This window comes from Amia ocellicauda, chromosome 8 (assembly GCF_036373705.1).
Source record: "Amia ocellicauda isolate fAmiCal2 chromosome 8, fAmiCal2.hap1, whole genome shotgun sequence".
Taxonomy (NCBI): Eukaryota; Metazoa; Chordata; class Actinopteri; order Amiiformes; family Amiidae; genus Amia; species Amia ocellicauda.
Genome location: NC_089857.1, coordinates 36626525 through 36648023, shown reverse-complemented (window position 1 = coordinate 36648023; position 21499 = coordinate 36626525). Strand labels below are relative to the sequence as shown.

Genomic DNA, 21499 nt, shown 5'->3' with positions numbered 1-21499 from the left:
GCTACACATACACAACATATGAATTGTACATTGTCAGGACATGTATTTCTTCTTGCACTGTGAGAACAAATTGCTTTTTGTCTTTTGTTTCTTGGGCGGACTGACATTACCAGTACTGATAACACCCAGATGGCAGGCACCTGACAAATGACAAGGCTCACTCCATCCCAGAGTGCTCTGTGTCCTGAATGTGGGTTAGAAATTACTTGGTATTATCTAACCAAATCTGACGTTGGTTAGAAGTGAAGCAGCATATTCCTAAAATGTGATATATATGTTCAGTATATATATTTCTACATGCATCCTGTTCAAATTCAGATGAATACGCTTTGTAAAGTCAAACATTGCTCTTGCCCATCATTCTGTTTGTTTTAGGTTGTTGTTAAGATGCTTTTGAATCCCACTGCATTTGTTAGGACTGTTATACTGTCAACATATATTTTAATGCAAGCCATTGAAACACTTCTTTCCAGAAAACCTCATGAGATAAACAGAGCATAACAAGTAGCTTGTTATTGGAAAAGGCAGATAGTTTTATTGTATGTAAAAGTTCGGAGCATATTATCAAGCAATTCTAGCATTCATTTTAATTAGTTCTCTAAAGAGTAATTAACAGGTCTTAAAAATGATGTGCCAGAACTTCCAGACAGTACCTTTTTATTATCTATTAGTTTCCAGTCATTAAATGTGCTTGACATTTTTACGGTAAAAGGGCAATCAGCAGTTAAAATTAATTGGCTATGAAAAATATTTTATTTCCATTATATAAATCTGATAATATGGCAGAAACTCAAGTTAAAAACGGTTAAGATTCATCATAAATGTGGAATTCTCTAGGATATCAATCATTAACATGATCAACGTAAAGGTGATTTGCAATTAATTTTTCATAATCATACCAGCTTAATTTAGGAATCAGAGGTATTTTATGATGTATGATGTAGATATTTCCAATATTTTGTTTCTCCCTTGAAAAACCTTTAACTCTCTTTCATAATATATGAATTAATATCATATAGCGGTATTCCTTGAGTACAGATATACATGTCTGCAAATGGATATCTCGCTGCTACACAGTTTCGTGGTATTAAATCTAAGACGATTTACACCACAAAATGACCTTCTCGCAGCTCCTTTCTGCACAACGCGAGGGAATGAAACTATAGGTTGCGAATGCAACCGTGGTTATCTGAGAAAAGAAGCACTGCCCAAGGGGGAGGGGTTTTCAGCGTGCATTTTCCTGAACGTATTGAAGACATTTGTCGCATTTTTCACTTAATCCTGCCCCTAGTCTTTGGAGGCAAATGGGAGGCAAGCCATGTTAGCTTAGGGAGGTGATGCTCATGACCTCCTTTGTGCTCAATTTCTGCAGCAGCTTCAGTTTAAATAGTTAGCCAAGCATCAGGGGCGTGACCTGCTGACATACTGAAAGAAACAATAAGGACAATGGTGCATCTGGTTGCAGATAAGACTGCTGCAAAGGTGGTCTTAATGGACTGCACACTTTGCACCTCATCTGTTACACTCTAAACTGGAATAGTGGAAAAGGCAGCTGTGGGTGAAAAAAACAAAAGCATGTCTGTAAATCAAATGAGACATAAGCTGTATGTGTATGCACTGCTTTAATTTAAACAATCGGGCTGTGCATGGATCCAAGAAGTATTTTAAACAAAGATCTCTCATTAGCATTAATGGTAATGTAATGTTACATAAAAGTATTATTCTCCAAGATCTGTAGATTTTGCCATATCACAGAACCCTGTGTATGTGCTAAGAAAGTTGATGTGCTCACCTAATATAAGCTGCCAGAATGAAATTAAAACATTTTTCAATGCATCAAAAGGCCATAATCAAATTGTACAGAGTCTTAGTCAAGTGCATTCTGTTTGTTACAGTGCAAGAATTTCTGTCAGAAGCAATGGTCTTTCCTTTCATTTCTTCCTGTGTTTCAGTCCACAATCCTTATTCAAACACAAATGCATTTTGTCTTGCAAAAAGAGATTGCCATTGTGCATTGATTGGTCAGCACTTTTCAACTCCTAGTGAAAACTCATTAGATAGCAAATATAGTGCTAGTGCTGGGGACATTTATAGTGGTTGGGTACTATGGCAGGCATGTATCAACTGCCTCAATATCAGCCCTTGTTTAATTAAAATAGGGAGCCTTGTAGTGTTATTTATAATCTGTTAAAAGAGAAATAGAAATCCCGACCCCTACATTCAACTGAGAATGCAGTTTTCTGTAGGTACAGTTTGAACAAAATGTGTTAGGATTATTGAACAGGCATCTATTATGAGATCAGTCAATGTGACAGGAAAATGCTGGAATGCAAGAATCATATTTTGACATAAAATAAAGCTGAATATAAACACTTCACAATGTTCCCCCAAAACACACACACACACACACACGCACACACACATATACCATACCTTCAGTACAAAAGAGAGGATAAATAACCACCCCTGATTCTTAACAAAAATACATACTCTTCCAATAATGTGCCTTTAATGCCAAACCTACACCGCTGATCAGTTCTACACAGTCAGACCCCTCACCGGCATTACTCCTGGGGTGGCAAGCATTTAGGCCAGCAAGTGCACAACTCCAGACAGGGGTTCAGTGATTCAGTGATTCCATTCAATTTTTAATTAGGCAGGAAACCAAGAAAGGGGAAATGTTTTCTTTCTGTGTTTCACTTTTGTTTTCCACAAGTTTAAAAATTCTGCAGTATGTATTTATGGAAATTCTCCCAGGAAGACTGAAGAAGCAAAAATGTCAAATAGCACGTACATGATGAAAGAAGTAGACCTATGGGTTTTGCCACAGAAGGCAGTTTGCTGTATTATTCTATTTTCTATTTTCAGAGAAACTGAGCATTAGGAATTGACACCATAATAAGCTGTAAAATAAACCAAAAGACACACACATAACAGACTAATTACATTTAATGAGAATACTAAGCATAACTAAAAACTATAAGATTACATTGCTTAATGATAATAGTAATATTTTGTGGTTCAAAGTAATTGTGAAATGCAATAGCAAGTATTTATCAAATCATAACATTATTGCTTGCCATTGTTTTTCTTGCACTGTGACCCAGTGTTGCCTGTGTGACAATTTTCAATTCCTTAATTAAGCAGGCTCCCACATCACTTCTGCTTCTTACGTATCTGCAGACATGGAAAAGACTACTGTTATCAGAAACAAATCATATTGATCATTACATACAGAATCACATTATGTAACCACATTATAACATACAAAATCATTCTATGCATACATTTTCTTAAGACTAATTTTACAATGGCTTGGCTGAGGTTATTTAATTTGCACACACACACAGTTATACAGTTAAAGATTTTGTCTTTGTCCTAATCCAAATAATGCTAAAATAGCCTACACGATTCTTTACTTTTTAATTCGGAATTTAATCAAGTCTGTAACAATTTGCAGAATTTAAAAGGAGGCATTGTTAAACATAATCCTCATAATCCTTTAAAGGGTCAAACATTAGGACTCACATATTTCCTCCAAAACTAAATAAATCTCCAAGGTAGAGAATAACTGTGCTTTACCAGCATCAATAGTGTTTATGTCCTATTTCTATTTCTAATGCAGTTTGGCATCCTTTATCTCTTGTTTATTTTCCTACCAACTGAACAGCAGGAAACAACTAAAGAAGAAAAAGAGGAAAAATACAGTAAAACATTGTTTAGCACTTACAAAACCGCTCCTTAAATAAATTCTGTGAAACCAAGACATGGAACCAAAAACAGCATCCATTTTGGTCCTACAATTTCATATGAAACTTTCATTAAGTTCAGTGATTGATAATTCTAACCTGACATACTTGGCTGAACCATTTGGTTCGTGAGTTGAAGGCTGAGTTAGAGTTTGTGGGGGGGGATCAAAGGTGCATGGACATATTTCATAGTTCTTGTAAAAGTGGTGAAAATGTGCTGCATGGAGGTGGTGATAAGTTTACAGGGAGGAGCATAAACAATGGGGAAAATAAGGTCCCATTTCACACATATACATTGCAAAAGAGGGGCTGTAAAATGCTAAAATCAATGTGGATTGAAAATGATTGACTATGACTAAATACAAAAATCTGATGTCAAGCTTCACTGGAATGTTTGGAAGTAAAATCAAGTCATTTTCTATTTTTACTTAATTGCATCATTACTGTCATGCAAGTTCCAAGAATGTGTCAGTTTGGTGGTGTCACATGCCTCATCATCTCAGCCATGAAAATGGCAGCAGATTGGTTTCAAAATAAGAAAGCGGGGAGCAAGGCATCTCTTTGTTATGCTGAATCACTTTTACAGTGCTTACCTAAAACCAAAATGCAAAGATGAAACTGATAAATGATCCAACAAGCCACAATTTATTAAACCGTTCCAAGAAGCGAATAATTAAAGTGTCTGAAATAGCTTTCCCAGTGATCGCTGGAGTCACTGTGTACCGCCACAAATGAAGCGGCGTGGCACAAATTAACAGGCATCAGATCTGAGGCCAATCTGGGACCTTTAGAAGGAAAGTGAGGGGACAAAGGCTTCATTTCACCAATGGTGTCGTTAGGGAACTTCATGATGCACTTTGTGTGACATCTGTCTGTGGGAACATGAAGCACTTCACTTCTTCCTGTTGTGTTAAATAACATTATGGCTAACGTGTTTTGAAAATTTCAGTCAACATTTCAGGTTAGTGACACTGCTTTGATCAAACTATTTAAAAAATAAAACCAAGGAGTTTGTTAATTTGTTAGACGACTGCTTCAGCAAATTACTATTTGTTTTACACTACATTTATTTTAGTTCTGTTCCATTAAGCTATATCGTACAGATGTAGACTGTACTCAAAAATGCACAATCTTACAAAGAGTTGGAATTGAATTAAGTCATTTGAATGCATTATTTCCCTCCCAGAGTTCAGTTTCTTCCTGTAAACCACTGGTTCTTCATACTGGTCCCAGGGGACCACTGTGTCTGCTGGGTTTCATTCCAACTCAGTTTTCAGCCACTTAAATTTATGGTTACCTAATGATGATAGCCAACTGTTTAAAAGCTTGTCCATTCTTCTCCTTCGATTGTCCTAGATTTGAACTTTCAGTATATGAAGGGACATCCAGACCACATCTGAGGCTTTCTAGGAGCATTAGTGAGTAAAAAGTTACACACATCACTTACTAATTATATTTACAAAATAACATCCAGTGGCTTTGCATGAATGGTACAATCTGATCACGTTTCCAGGATCACTTGATGTTAGTCGTTGATGAATACCACATGCAAAAAAGCCTGTGCAGCCTCTATTTTTAGCAACAAATTCAGCAGAAAATAATATTTTAATTGATAGGTAAGCTCTGATGAAGTTGCTGCTATATATATATATACAGTGAGAGAAAAAAGTATTTGATCCCCTGCTGATTTTGTACGTTTGCCCACTGACAAAGAAATGATCAGACTATAATTTTAATGGTAGGTGTATTTTAACAGTGAGAGACAGAATGACAACAACAAAATCCAGAAAAACGCATTTCAAAAAAGTTATAAATTGATTTGCATGTTAATGAGGGAAATAAGTATTTGACCCCTTCGACTTAGTACTTGGTGGCAAAACCCTTGTTGGCAATCACAGAGGTCAGACGTTTCTTGTAGTTGGCCACCAGGTTTGCACACATCTCAGGAGGGATTTTGTCCCACTCCTCTTTGCAGATCCTCTCCAAGTCATTAAGGTTTCGAGGCTGACGTTTGGCAACTTGAACCTTCAGCTCCCTCCACAGATTTTCTATGGGATTAAGGTCTGGAGACTGGCTAGGCCACTCCAGGACCTTAATGTGCTTCTTCTTGAGCCACTCCTTTGTTGCCTTGGCTGTGTGTTTTGGGTCATTGTCATGCTGGAATACCCATCCACGACCCATTTTCAATGCCCTGGCTGAGGGAAGGAGGTTCTCACCCAAGATTTGACGGTACATGGCCCCGTCCATCATCCCTTTGATGCAGTGCAGTTGTCCTGTCCCCTTAGCAGAAAAACACCCCCAAAGCATAATGTTTCCACCTCCATTTTTGACGGTGGGGATGGTGTTCTTGGGGTCATTCCTCCTCCTCCAAACACGGCGAGTTGAGTTGATGCCAAAGAGCTTGATTTTGGTCTCATCTGAGACCACTTTCACCCAGTTCTCCTCTGAATCATTCAGATGTTCATTGGCAAACTTCAGACGTGCCTGTACATGTGCTTTTTTGAGCAGGGGGACCTAGCAGGGGCTGCAGGATTTCAGTCCTTCACGGCGTAGTGTGTTACCAATTGTTTTCTTGGTGACTATGGTCCCAGCTGCCTTGAGATCATTAACAAGATCCTCCTGTGTAGTTCTGGGCTGATTCCTCACCGTTGTCATGATCATTGAAACTCCACAAGGTGAGATCTTGCATGGAGCCCCAGACCGAGGGAGAGTGACAGTTATTTTGTGTTTCTTCCATTTGCGAATAATCACACCAACTGTTGTCACCTCTCACCAAGCTGCTTGACATCCTTGGACAGCTCTTTGGTCTTGGCCATGGTGGAGAGTTTGGAATCTGATTGATTGATTGCTTCTGTGGACAGGTGTCTTTTATACAGGTAACGAGCTGAGATTAGGAGCACTCCCTTTAAGAGAGTGCTCCTAATCTCAGCTCGTTACCTGTATAGAAGACACCTGGGAGCCAGAAATCTTGCTGATTGGTAGGGGATCAAATACTTATTTCCCTCATTAAGATGCAAATCAATTTATAACTTTTTTGAAATGCGTTTTTCTGGATTTTTTTGTTGTTATTCTGTCTCTCACTGTTAATGCTGTTATGAGCCATTCATCATTGCTTTATGTACTTTTAATAATGATGTAAGTAATACATATTAATTGTATATAAATTACATGTACAGCATATTTGTTTCCTTGTTATTAAAATAATTTATTGAAAAGTTTAAGCAAAAGAAAAAATAAAAAACTTTTAAGCTTTTGACCATCAGGTGTGAACAACAATTCCTCGGATGTAGATATTTGGTTTTGTATCTTATATTTTGGCATTTTGTATTGTGACAGTTAACAAAGGAAACCAAAATCCTGATATCATCAGTTATGTTGGTGATTTGATAAGGTGTTTTTCCTGCTTGGTAAGACTCTGTAGTAGCCGTTAACATTGTGACTTGCAGATATGGAAAACAGTCAACAGTCAATCTCTTTTTCAACTATTGTACTGGAGTTATAATGCATGCCATGATATTCATGCACTTCAACACAGACTCCAATGCACATTTAAAAGTGAGCGTAACCTCTGATTTTTAAAGGTTAGATTTTTCTATTTAGAATTTTTTTAGGAAATGTCATTTTGTTTAATATCACAAAACAATAATTGTTCCACTTTTTAACTGCACATCTTAAGAGACTAGTATTGTGTCTGCTTAGTCTGGTTTTCTTCCCTTGTCTGTCTGTGAGAACATCACTTCTTCCTAACGTTATGGCTAACATGTTTTGAAATTTTCAGTCAACACTTCAGGTTAGAGACACTGCTTTGCACAAACTATTAAAAAAATAAAACAAAGGAGTTTGTTAAATACTGTTACATGACTGCTTCAACAAATTACAATTGTTTTACAGTACATTTACTTTAGTTCTGTTCCATTAAGCTACAAGCGATTCATATCTATAGAGTCAATATTTGTTTGACCAAGTGAATTATTACTGGACAACAGATATAGTTGTCAGAAATAGTACCAATGTGTCAGCTTGTAATATGATACAAAATATTTGTAATTTCAAATCTCAGATATATGAATGAGTTGTACCAAAATGGGGAAGTACACTTAATTCAGCATACATTGTTTTTACATGTACCCAGTTGAAACAACCCTAAGAAACTAAAGAGTTTGAGTTCATGGAAATGTAATCCTGACACTTGCCCAACACAAAACCTAACCCTATGCCGAGCTTGAAGTTGACAGCAAAGGTAATATTTAGACAGTTTTAGGGTTGATGCTAGAATCCCCAGAAAAACAAATCCCTCTATGAGTGTGAGGCTTGCATTTCTACTGGGCGAACATAGACGAGGTGAGTGGAGGTTTGGATATAACTTCATATGTTGTTGACTAGGGTTGGGGTTCAGGTTATTGTTAAGGTATGAATGGGGTACATATGTAAACTGGTCAACTGCATAAATTTCAAGATATCGGTTCTGAATCAAAAAAACAAAATTTCACCTTCAGCAGGTGCACCCATAACTCAAATTTCCTTCATGTTGAGAAATCCATGGACTGTATTCCATTTTCAGTTGCTAATTCTGTATCACCATGAATGGCAAATATAGGCTGAATATACTGGATATTGTTTGAATGTTTAGAACTGCTCTAGGATTCAACAGTCGAATTACTATGTTTGTCCGTCACACTTAACCTGTATTTCAGAAGTGCTTGTTGAAACCTATTTTTTTCCCAGATATCATCATCTACTAAAACAAATGTTAATATGACAATACAAAAATGTGTTGGAGGGTAAAGTTTAGGGTGTATGTCTATTACTAAATTGGACCTTATCAATAACACTTTGGAAGGATTTAAATGGGAAATGTGTGGAGATGCGTTACAAGGATGCATTTAGAAGCTAATTATCAGGCCGCTAGATGGTCAAGCCCTTTTTCTCTTGTAGTAAAAAGCATGCCTCCAGTGCCAGTGATTGGGTCTATACAGCCATTGCACTCCAGCCGAACAATAGTATCAGAATTAAAGCTTTCCAGCATTTGTTGCTCGCAAATATGATGTAACCCAGACACAAACTGCAGTTTAGAGGTTGTCAGAGTAGCATGCGTTTCTCTAGAACAGGTCTGAGGATTAGACAGGTTTTTCATGCCTTTGAGTAATATATTAATAACCTTGTCTACAGTGCTGAAGTAGGAAGTGTGGCCCTCAGCAAGAACCCTTACAACTGGTTTCACAGACCTTGATTAGCACTTGTCTTGGACTGCTCTGCCTAAAATAAAATAATTGGATTGACCAAGACTAGTGCTAATCTGGGCCTGTGAAACCAGCCCTTAAATTGACAGTTCACACTCTCTCCTTTTTGGTTATAGCAAGTCAAGTACAACCACCCCATTAAAAGAAGCATTGAAGCCCAATTTGCGCTTCCTCTACCAATGGTACAACTGAGCAGGTTAAGGATGCAGGAGAGAGGTTCGGAGTGCCATGAATAATCAGAAGCAGAATGTGAATGTGAAACAGAAGCTGCATCCTCCAAGGCCAATTAGAGGTTATATCCTTTGAAACTATGTGAGAATTGCAGGTAGAAGAAAATCTTGATTTAAACACTTTAAAACTGTTTTGGCTGTTTTGTTATTATCATTATTTCAAAATTAGATTGAAGAACACTTACCCTCTCTAGGAATACAGGTCCTATGAATTATACAATTTCCTATACGCTGAACATGATTATTTCAATGTATTGTAATGTTATAATTATAATATTTGAAGATTGGTATTCAAAACCATTTTAGATGAGAAAGCTCCTACATGTACTGCCTCATGTACTAATTATTTTCTCTAGGTGCAGAATATACATAAATGAACACTTTCAAGCACTTCATAGAGCGTCATAGCATTAAAGCCCAGTGTTAAATTAGTTACAAAAGTTGTTTAAATATGGCACCAAAAAAGTAATATCAGAAGTCATTGCTCACTGGCAATATGTATTAGACACACACCAGCTACTCCAATTACCATATTAAAAGGTTCTCTACTGCTTTTATCTGGAATGTTTGGGAAAGTTCAAATTGAATTAAAAAAAAATACTTTTAAACAGAGCTGTCAGTTTGTAGTCTAGACAGATTAGACCACCATGGGGCCATACAAAATTAATGCAAAGTTATTATTATAATTTCTACACAGTATATGATATATTGCATATTAAATTAAATAAATGTAATAAAATAGGTTTTAAAGAAAAAAATAATAATAACAATGATAGTGCATAAACATACTTTGTCTTGAATATGTGTTTTCTGGGCTAAACTAGTATGGCACTAGATTGGACTATAGAAAAATAATGATTTACCATAGTATGTAATACACTGGGAAGAGTTAGACTTCCTACTGAACATCATATTATTATAACAATGTATTAGTGTTACACATGCTCAAAACAAGTCAAACCAATGCATCATAATAGAAAGCTAAAATTAATATATAATATAAGGGAATACCTTGGTTAAAATGTGAAATTAACAGACAGATTTATCATGAGTAAGGTGAGCCCATATAAAGTCACCTAGCAAGGTGAAACCTACAAAAGGCACACAACAAGGCTTCCCAAGCAGCAAAGGAAATCAGGCAGCATCAAAAGCAGTTCATGGCAGCCCACAACGCCGGGCCTGTCACCTTGAGACTGGAGGTGATGTATTGGTAGCCAATAAGCAGAAGCAAGGTGGCAGGAAGCTTGTGAGTGTGAGTCTCGCTGTGAGGTGCTGAAGTGAGAATGAGGCATCCTAGAGCAATCTATTCACGGACCTTTGCTCACTCGGCGTTGCCGCTCTGTTGCACACCCACAGTCACAGCAACCTGAAGCAGATTCATCTGAGGAGAGGAATCAGGAGACTGAGGCCCTGCCTATACGAGTGACATGGGTGCAAAGAGCATGGCATTACAGTGGGAGATTATGGAGACTTAGGATGAGTCAGGCAACAGGCAAAGAGTCTCGCGGCTAAGGACCAGCAATCCACGAGGAGCATTACTGAGCAATACAGGAGCCATCATCCACACTGCCAACCCTGAATAAACAGTTTGTGGTTCATGCAGGAGAGGTCATTCTTGTGTCTTTTTCTCTATGTGTGTGTGTGTCCTTTTGCATGTGCATGCACCAAATCACAGATGATAGTGAAATAAAGAAACGCTCTAAATAAAATTAATAGCTTTTCAAACTCACTTTCTGTTTCAAGTACAGGTATTATATTGACAAAGCTCATATTGTTTAGTTCCATTCGGAGAACACTGACAGCAAAATACCAAAAGGGATAAGATAAATGGCTATTGTTAATAAACCACAGTGAAGAAAAATGAAAGGAAAAAATATTTACTTACCCCATATAACTAATGTATTGGATTTGACAGTATGAAATCAATAATATTCAGTTTATTACTTCTCTCAGAGTTGTGTGGGGCATAGTGTTGAAATACATACACTGAAAAAAAATCAACGGTCTACCATGCAGGTTTTTGTTCTAATGGAGCTCTCAATTACTTAATTAAACCCTTAATTGAAGTAATAATTTCCTAAATCAGAGCCTTTTCATTATTTGTAACAGTAGGAGTTTTAAGTTAAGTATAACATTGTATAAGGAACTTATCTTATTAAGGAACCAACTTTGTATCAGTTACACAATTTAAAAAGTAAAATGTAAGCAAATTATTACTTCAATTAAGGGTTCAGTCACAGTGCTTCTATGATATACCTATTGTCTTCAGATTTATTTTCAGTTTGCTTTTTTCTGAACACTTGGTAGCATGGGATATAACCATTAAGCAGACTATGTATTAGAAAATACTACATGTACATGAAGTACATGAATCTAACATTTTCCACTGTATCTTATGATGTAATTGGCTTAAATTAGGGATACATGTATGCTTGAGTTTGCAACAAAAGTAAAACAAGTTACCTTCATAACAGCTTAGCCACTTAATGTTGAGAATAACTAAATTGGTTATTCATTAGGTTTTCACTGACATTTAACATATCTCCTTTCTATAAATGTTACACTTGATTTAAAGGGTATATGTGGAAGCTTTGTACTGCAAATTACTAAAGTAATTAATTTTTTCTTTTGTTCACATGGTTAATCATTTTTTGTTGTCGTTTTGTATTCTGAATGACATCATTCATAAACTTGCAAGTTAGCACATTTTTTCAGTTATCTTTTTTCAGCCCTTTAAATAACCATTGGCTGGAAAAGTAGATTCCCTATTCAGTCTGTAGACGTGTTAGAGAACATTTTCTTTATTCCTATTCTACTGTGTTTAGCAATCTCCACTGACTGTCAGACTCAATTAGGCTAAGCCAAGCATTTCTGCTGTCATCAGTCTGTCATTCATGTGTCCTTCTCTGCATCCTGCACTAAAGATCATGGAGCTTAAATTAAGTTTGCCTTCAGAACATTAAGGTAAGGTTTCCATTAGATTAGAAAGAAAAGGCCAATGTTATTGACAATTAACCCTCTTTGTGCACTGCAAACATTTGCTGACTGTGCTGCCTGACAGTAAAATAACCAATCAACATTTCAAATGACTTGTTTTAGGATTCCTATGATACCTGTTTGTTTAAGAGGCCCAAAGTTGCTTCTCATACTAATATTATCTTTTTCAAGGTGTTTCCACCCCTAAAGCTCCTCTTTTTCACTCTCAAATGTAAATGCACAAACACTCCCACCTCAATAAAGAAAACTGGAATCTCTTGCTTCCCTACCTATGCAGTCTTATGTCAGATATGCACAGTTATATGCACCTCTAAAGCTATTTTCAGTAAACCAGGAGCAAATAATTACCTGATTTATTTGCCATGTATATTATTAATGTCACTTCATGTCACTTCAAAGTTCATGCTTGACAATATGGGCTACTTAGATAAACCTAAATGGTTGATGTTCTAATTACTTAATTATTCTTTATAACAGTGTTATTGGAGTGGATTTGGGGGTGCAGTCTTTTTTCATTTTAATCATCACATAGTAAGTCATGTCCTCAGAGTATTTGTTTAATCTTCAGAAATAAACTTGATGCAGAATTACAGTGGGGGAAAAAAGTATTTGATCCCCTGCTGATTTTGTACGTTTGCCCACTGACAAAGAAATGATCAATTTATAACTTTTTTGAAATGCGTTTTTCTGGATTTTTTTGTTGTTATTCTGTATCTCACTGTTAAAATACACCTACCATTAAAATTACAGACTGATCATTTCTTTGTCAGTGGGCAAACGTACAAAATCAGCAGGGGATCAAATACTTTTTTCCCTCACTGTACCTATGATGTGATGTACAGATAGAAGAGACTAGCTTGATGTCAAGGTGTCATGCTGTGACCAAAATTAGTAAGGTTAGGTCTGTATTTTCTTTGATTAGGATATAGACATTTTATATAGAGTTTCATTTAAGTTGAAATAATAAAACATGAAATAATTAGAAAACTAAATTGGCTGAGAAATTCTTAAAACCCTAAAAATTGTATGTATGTATATCAAAAGTTGTACAATTTGCATATTGTTCTCTTAAACTACAGCTAAACTATAGTTAAATAATTTTAATGCAGACAAAACAGTTGTGTAGAAAATACTGGTGTGCTGCAATGCTTTAGGAATGTTAAAGATACAATGTGCCTGGGCCTTCCAGTTCGTAATTACTAGGCTATAGATCCTCAAAATGCAATTGCAGCAAAAAAGCATCCAGACAGAATGTGTGTGTATCTGGAGGCATCTCTGGCTCATCTTTCCTATGCCTTTCTTGACTTGGAGCTAAATGTATAATTGGGAAGAGAAGTGGGAATGAGAAGACTTGGCCAGGATTTAAGCTTTTCTTCTTTTGTATCAATAAATAGTCACACCCAAGGAGCTTAATATAATTATGATTATGATGTTATAATTATTGTTGTTGTGGTTTGGGGTCACTTCGAAATGTCCTTGTTTTTGAAAGAAAAGCACATTTTTTGTCCATTTTAAATAACATCAAATTGATCAGAAATACAGTGTAGACATTGTTAATGTTGCAAATGACTATTGTAACTGGAAACGGCTGATTTGTAATGGAATATCTACATAGGCGTACAGAGACCCATTATCAGTAACCATCAGTCCTGTGTTCCTATGGCACGTTGTGTTGGCTAAGTTTATCATTTTAAAAGGCTAATTGATCATTAGAAAACCCTTTTGCAATTATGTTAGCACAGCTGAATACTGTTGTGCTGATTAAAGAAGCAATACAACTGACCTTCTTTAGACTAGTTGAGTATCTGGAGCATCACAAGGCTGTAAATGCTGCAAATGGAGGATTCTTTGATGAAAGCAAAGTTTGAATGATAGAAGTATTATTTCAATTAAAAATAATTATTTCTAACCTTGTCAATGACTATATTTCCTATTCAAACTCATTTCATGTATGTTTTCATGGAAAACAAGGACATTTCTAAGTGACCCTAAACTTTTGAATGGTAGTGTATTATTCCAGAAAGTTGACATTTTAGAAACATGAAAGTAAACAGCTCTGAGTGTTTGTTTGTATATACACTACTGGTCAAAAGTTGTAGAACACCATTCTTCCAGTTTTATTGAAATTCCAGTGAATGAAAGTCCAGTAAATAACCTGAAATGGTACAAAGGTAAGCAGTAAACTGACAGAGGTTATATAACGGTTACCAAAAACTGAAAAATAATGTACATTTCAGAGTTATACACTCACCTAAAGGATTATTAGGAACACCATACTAATACTGTGTTTGACCCCCTTTCGCCTTCAGAACTGCCTTAATTCTACGTGGCATTGATTTAACAAGGTGCTGAAAGCATTCTTTAGAAATGTTGGCCCATATTGATAGGATAGCATCTTGCAGTTGATGGAGATTTGTGGGATGCACATCCAGGGCACGAAGCTCCCGTTCCACCACATCCCAAAGATGCTCTATTGGGTTGAGATCTGGTGACTGTGGGGGCCAGTTTAGTACAGTGAACTCATTGTCATGTTCAAGAAACCAATTTGAAATGATTCGACCTTTGTGACATGGTGCATTATCCTGCTGGAAGTAGCCATCAGAGGATGGGTACATGGTGGTCATAAAGGGATGGACATGGTCAGAAACAATGCTCAGGTAGGCCGTGGCATTTAAACGATGCCCAATTGGCACTAAGGGGCCTAAAGTGTGCCAAGAAAACATCCCCCACACCATTACACCACCACCACCAGCCTGCACAGTGGTAACAAGGCATGATGGATCCATGTTCTCATTCTGTTTACGCCAAATTCTGACTCTACCATCTGAATGTCTCAACAGAAATCGAGACTCATCAGACCAGGCAACATTTTTCCAGTCTTCAACTGTCCAATTTTGGTAAGCTTGTGCAAATTGTAGCCTCTTTTTCCTATTTGTAGTGGAGATGAGTGGTACCCGGTGGGGTCTTCTGCTGTTGTAGCCCATCCGCCTCAAGGTTGTACGTGTTGTGGCTTCACAAATGCTTTGCTGCATACCTCGGTTGTAACGAGTGGTTATTTCAGTCAAAGTTGCTCTTCTATCAGCTTGAATCAGTCGGCCCATTCTCCTCTGACCTCTAGCATCAACAAGGCATTTTCGCCCACAGGACTGCCGCATACTGGATGTTTTTCCCTTTTCACACCATTCTTTGTAAACCCTAGAAATGGTTGTGCGTGAAAATCCCAGTAACTGAGCAGATTGTGAAATACTCAGACCGGCCCGTCTGGCACCAACAACCATGCCACGCTCAAAATTGCTTAAATCACCTTTCTTTCCCATTCAGACATTCAGTTTGGAGTTCAGGAGATTGTCTTGACCAGGACCACACCCCTAAATGCATTGAAGCAACTGCCATGTGATTGGTTGGTTAGATAATTGCATTAATGAGAAATTGAACAGGTGTTCCTAATAATCCTTTAGGTGAGTGTATACTGTGTTATTACACCCTCTTAAGCATTATTTGGCAGTGATACGTGCAGCTCCTGTGCATAGAAGTTATACTGTATTACTACAACACGCACATTGTTTGAAAGCTTATTCTCTTGGCTACCAGCACATTTAATTCTCAAACACATCCGATTTACAGTTTCCGTGTCGCCTGCCATCATTCAGAGCCCGGGTGGTAAATGCACAGTCTGCTCCGGTGGGGGGGGGGTCTCATTCAGATGGTCACAGATCACAGATTTCTTTGCAAATAGGCTTGTTTTGTTCAGAACAACCTAATGATAAATCCAGTATATATTATTTGATATTCCATCAAACACAGAGAAGTTCAGATCCAATTATGTAAAATCGTCATGTCTTAGTACACTGTAAACAGTTTTCCATCTTGACATGTTGAGCTCTCTACGGGTGTGTGTTGCTTCTACCAAAATGTGAATAGTCCTGTTATGATCAGTAGACTGTCTGGTTCCAGAATATGTCATCATTGTCAATATTTTCTGAGATTTTGTATTCCCCCACCCCCCTATTTCAAAATGTGTATGTTTGTGTGTGTGTGTGGGGTGGGGGGGGCTAAAGTAGTGTATATATTAAACAGGCTTTTTAATTTTAATTTTGATTATCTTGTTAAGCTATAATTAATGTATTTTATTAGTGTAATTTGAAGGAGGTATGTATTTGAGCTTAAAATATATAGCTCCATACTATAAGCAAAACTTTTTAGTATCTTCAATCAAGAACTGATATTGTGAATTAGAGGGAATGTTTTTTTTTCCATTTGCAAATAATAGTTTATTTACCAGTTTCTGTTGAAAAGATCAAATAAGGTAGGGAAATTGTTGGCTGATTTTCAATATTTTTTCATTCTGTCATATAAGACACATTTAACTCTGATCACATCAAACAATACACTGAAACAGAATATACAGTAAATAGGATGATAATGAGTATACTTGTAAAGAGAACAATGTTTTATTCAGGTTTTCAAATGCATTTTTCACTGATACATAGAAATATTAACTTTGACATGAAATGTACAAAAAAAAGTTTAAAACTGATATTTACAGCTGTACACATAGTAAAACAATTAGTATCAAATATTTTTAAAACAATAAAAACCCACCAACATTCAGCACCTTAAAGTCGGTATTTAGTTTTCCTATACAAATACTATTTACATACCAATCACAATAGCCATATATATCACAGATGTGTGTATATACATATCACACTCAACAAAACAGAAACAGTTGTACAGTAAAACAAAACGATCCATTCTTCGTCTGTCAGATAAAAAAAATGAGATCACAAATCCAATGAAAAAAGGCTTAAAGCCAACGATGAAACAGTAACATCATACATTATAAGTCGCACTGCCTGTGGCACAGCATCATAGATGGAGTTTCCATGTGTGGTTATTTCACACGAAACATTTGGGAGAGCAGCTCAAGAGAAGCAGGTTTGTGGCCAAAGCAAACAAAACCTACCACAGAGGAGGATAGGATACATTTTCAGAATGATACAAAACACGGGCAAAAACACACATTTTCACATGGAAACCTGCACTTCACGTGGAATTGAGAACGTGCTTTCTCAGAGGATGTATGGAAGTTCAATCTCCTGAACTAAAGGCCAAATTCCCACTATTCCCAATCCAGACGTCTATCTTTCCGCTCGTTTCTAACCAAGGCTAACGACAAGGCCTGGGTGGGTGAATTTCATTATGTACTCCTGAGTTTGTTGTTTTCATTTATTAGTTGAAATATAAGTATAAATGAGTTGACAAATTATTCACTGCTAAGGATATGTAATGAAACAATTACACTAATCACAGCCTTATAGCCAGCGCTCCTGTTACTGCTTTCATCTGAACGAGATGTCAGCTGATCACCACTTCATTTCCTGGTGAGATGTTTCATGTAAATGTTCTCTGCACATGGAAACCCCATTTTTGAATGCAATATTATAAATTGCCGCACTATGAAAACGGTAGGTCTAACCAATAATCATTGTTTTGTTTAAAATGGTGATATTCTCAAGCCGGGATAGGCCACTATGATATTAGGAAACACATTCTTCAATTTCATATTCCCCCTAAAGTAGAACATATACCTAAAACTAAATGTCAAGTGCATGTGGTTTATTTGCAATTCTTTGCCTTAAGATACCACAGAATTTCATATGCTGATTTCAAACACAAACATACTGATCATTTTCATATCAATTTTCAAGAGGTTTCTCTTCCTTTAAGTCCTCATTTAAGTCCAATTCACACAGTATAAGAATCCTTTACTTTCACAAAAAGCGAGATGTCCAGAATAGAGAACTAGATATTGTAACAATGACACGAGGAAAGAGGTTTGTAATTAAATAAGCAGCATTCCCAGTCTGACAACATCTGTTTAACTGAGAAACAGACAGCTGGCTGTTTATCAATTACCTCCAACAAATACAAATAGAAAAATAATTTAGCCCTGAGGCTTCTAATTAGCACAACAGTACAGTACTAAATTTTCACACAGTAGTTTATTTTAAAGTAAGGTCCGTAATAGAACAGCAAGTGGAATCTTTGGTACCAAAATTAAGGGCACCTACTCTGATTTAAAAACATCTCAAATGTTTTCCCAGTGTCTATAAAATCTTTATTGAGCATGACTAAAACTTCCTGACCTGCGACTTCCTCCGAGGTTTTATCACACCAAGCTGTCACAGCTGATAAACTCCTTGACAGGTTTATGGATGTGCATAGCTATGGTGCATTAAGGAAAGAAAGGGCTTGAGCAGCTTTGTTTTATCAACTTCCCTTTCAGTGACAAGCATGCCACACCAATCAATCTCTGGGGGCCACGGCTGTAAATCCCCTGCCACAACCACACATGTTTAGTTCGCCAGAAATTCTGATCCTGCCACTATTCATAACAAGACAACTTTATACTGTAGCTGATTGCTGGCTGACAGCGTATCTTCTGACCTCCTTCTGAAGATCTGTGGCCATTACTGTTCATAAGCTCTGAGCAAAGTGACAACTACCAAGCCGTCTTTTTCAGGTTTCTTTCCTTTTGACAATCAGCCCTACTGCGACACCTTAACTCCCGTAGTTCGGTTCAATCACACACAACTCCTATTTTTGGAATTCAGAGCTTTAAAATTGATATACACATGTTTTGTGTTCCACAACAACTTGGCACTCAATGTTTGTACATTCATTTACTGCATTTCTTAATCCCTTCAGCTTTCCGTGCTGTCCCCTGTGGCGTCCTTTTCTACATTATCATGGCAATTACTAATTTAAACCTTCCGATCCCATACCGATGTAACTATAAGCCTCTGCTGGGGCCAAACAGAGTCTGTAGCTTCAAGGCTGTGCACATGTAGAAGTTGTCAATTTGAGAGCGCCTTTGTTGTGTAATGTCTTTAAAGTTTTAAACTCCAATGGCATTCTATGCGGACTGGCATTAGAGAAATATCTGTATTTAAGTTCATCATAGTAGTGATATTTCACTAATCGCCCTTTTGTATCTTTTGGGAAAGGCCAGAAACCATACAGGTGGATCTCGTCACAGAAGCGCGTGGCCAAAGTGTACATTAGAAGTCCGGTGCTGGGACGCTTGATGTTAATTTTGTTGGTCAGCCAGTACCTGTAAAACAAGCAAATACATTTATGAATTTGATAATACAGACACACATGGTAAAGGTTCATATCCCATAATCATTAAGACAAATTGCATGCCTTCTGCATTTTCATTTAGGACATTTACTTTCTTTTTATTGAATTAAGCTCTGTGCAAAATCTAACAGCATTGTTAAAAAAACAAAAAAACAAGAACAATGGAAAAAAAAAACAGTCAGGATTTAATTAATTTAGAAACAATTTGATTTAATCGTCCCAGACACTTGCATTGTTCATGGATTCTTTCACTTCATATTTTTTATTAATTTCCCACCAGGTAAATTAAATCAAGAGCATCTCTATTATTTCAAGAATAGGAAACTGGAACAAATGTACAAACATAACCATTCTACCTGGGCTTTGATCATTTTTGGTTGCAGTGTGTAAAAAAAAAAAGAAAATTAAAATACTGTTATAAGTAAATACTGAAATGAAGTATTAAGTAGTAAACATGCCTCAACCTGAAAATATTTAAATATTTTCACTAGCATTAACATCACAATCACAGTCATTCGATTGTTTTTTAGCTCTTGGCTTATCTGTGCCCCATTTCTGCTTAACTTACTCATGAAATAATAGGGAAGGGTGAAGTGCTATCAATCAGGTGAAATGTAATCCAAGTGAAATGAGAAGTGGAGAATATAGTCAAATATATAGAATTTAGCTTCTAATGTAAAAAATCTAAACAGATCTTTAAGGAGTACTACACCATACCATTTTCAAATTATTTTGTAAGCATTTAATTAAACATTATCAATAATAATCCAGAACTAAAAGCTGTTATGTGCAGAGAAGCAAAGCAAAGCCAAAAAATAAATAAAAAAATAATCACGTTGCTAACTAATTACAGCACACATTGATTAGTTTTAGTTAATGGCACCTGTCTAGACAGCCACCCACGAAATGTTCTAACAGAAATCCGGAACATTTTCAATAATTCTGACCAATAGTCGTTTGGTTTTACAAACCGGTACTATTTGGTATGCTGCACAGTGATTAGCACACAGTGACCTTAATAGCACTCTCGTCTACCCTGCAGGGCACAGTCACTATCTTCTGAAGACATGGCTCTTCAGCTTTCTCCCTGCGGCTTCCATTATTCACCTTGTTAGAGTGCTTGAGCAAGCAGAGGCTTATGTCTGGACAGGGATCCTTTGATTTTACGATCACTTTCATACTGTTATCATATTTGTCTTGGAGGAATCTATATTTTTCTGCTTGACATTTAAATGGTAGACAATACTGGCGTTATGCTTTTTATTGCTGGTGTTGTGTAGTTCACTTAAGAAATTGGTCACACGTCTGAGTACAATATCAATTATTATTATAATAAATGTTTCCATTATTATTATTTTTATTACAGCAACAACGATTAATTTAATTGACTTTAATGACATAGTTTAAGTAGACCACTACACCTATTTTCTTCTCTTGTCAATAACCTTTTGGTAAAAAACAGTGGCCCAGTGCAGTCAATACTTAATTAGCCTTCCTTGCAATTGAAATAGATTCAGCAAATGCTATGTGCTCTTTGTTTTAATACCTTAGGATGTAAATGATCAATTAATATTGTATTAAAAGTGATGAGTCTGGAAAACTGTCTGGTAAGTTATGCTGAGGGATAATATATTGACCCGTTCCTTCAAAAGGGAAATGCTGTTCAAAATGACATCATACTTTAATCAGACAGCATACATGCATTCATTTCTTACTGCGCCTGAATATTGTTCCTGTGCAGTGAAATTTACTTGTATAAATGCCATTTTCTTCCACTTCAAGAAGGGAAATTGACTTCTTTATTCACAGATGAAAAGCAAATAAATAACTGTACTGAACCCAAGAGAAAGAAAATTACTACTTCAGAAGAACCGATAGCATGCATACATTTCCTGGCAGCTTATGTGAAGATGTCTGTAGATGATGGGTGTCTGGACATGTAATACACTCACACTGAGAAAATTATTAATAAAATAATCAGCTTGAACAGGCAGTGTATAGTACTGTCCAGCAGAAAGTGACCTTTTCTTGTTATACACTACGTAGATATACCGGGCGTTCAGAATAATCTTACTGAAATGCAACTAAGTAGGAAAGGAATTAGGGATAAACTATTGATTTATTTTGAAATGGGAGT

General features: G+C 36.5%; 1 protein-coding gene across 1 annotated transcript in view; it reads right to left on the bottom strand.

Annotated features, from left to right (window-relative positions):
• Nucleotides 1-16606: 16606 nt before the first annotated feature.
• Nucleotides 16607-21499, bottom strand: part of st8sia4 (ST8 alpha-N-acetyl-neuraminide alpha-2,8-sialyltransferase 4) — a 31656-nt gene continuing 26763 nt past the window's right edge. The window contains exon 5 of the mRNA XM_066711270.1: nt 16607-19333. Coding sequence (XP_066567367.1) covers nt 19051-19333 — 283 coding nt within the window. The 3' untranslated portion in view covers nt 16607-19050. The remainder of the gene's footprint in view (nt 19334-21499) is intronic.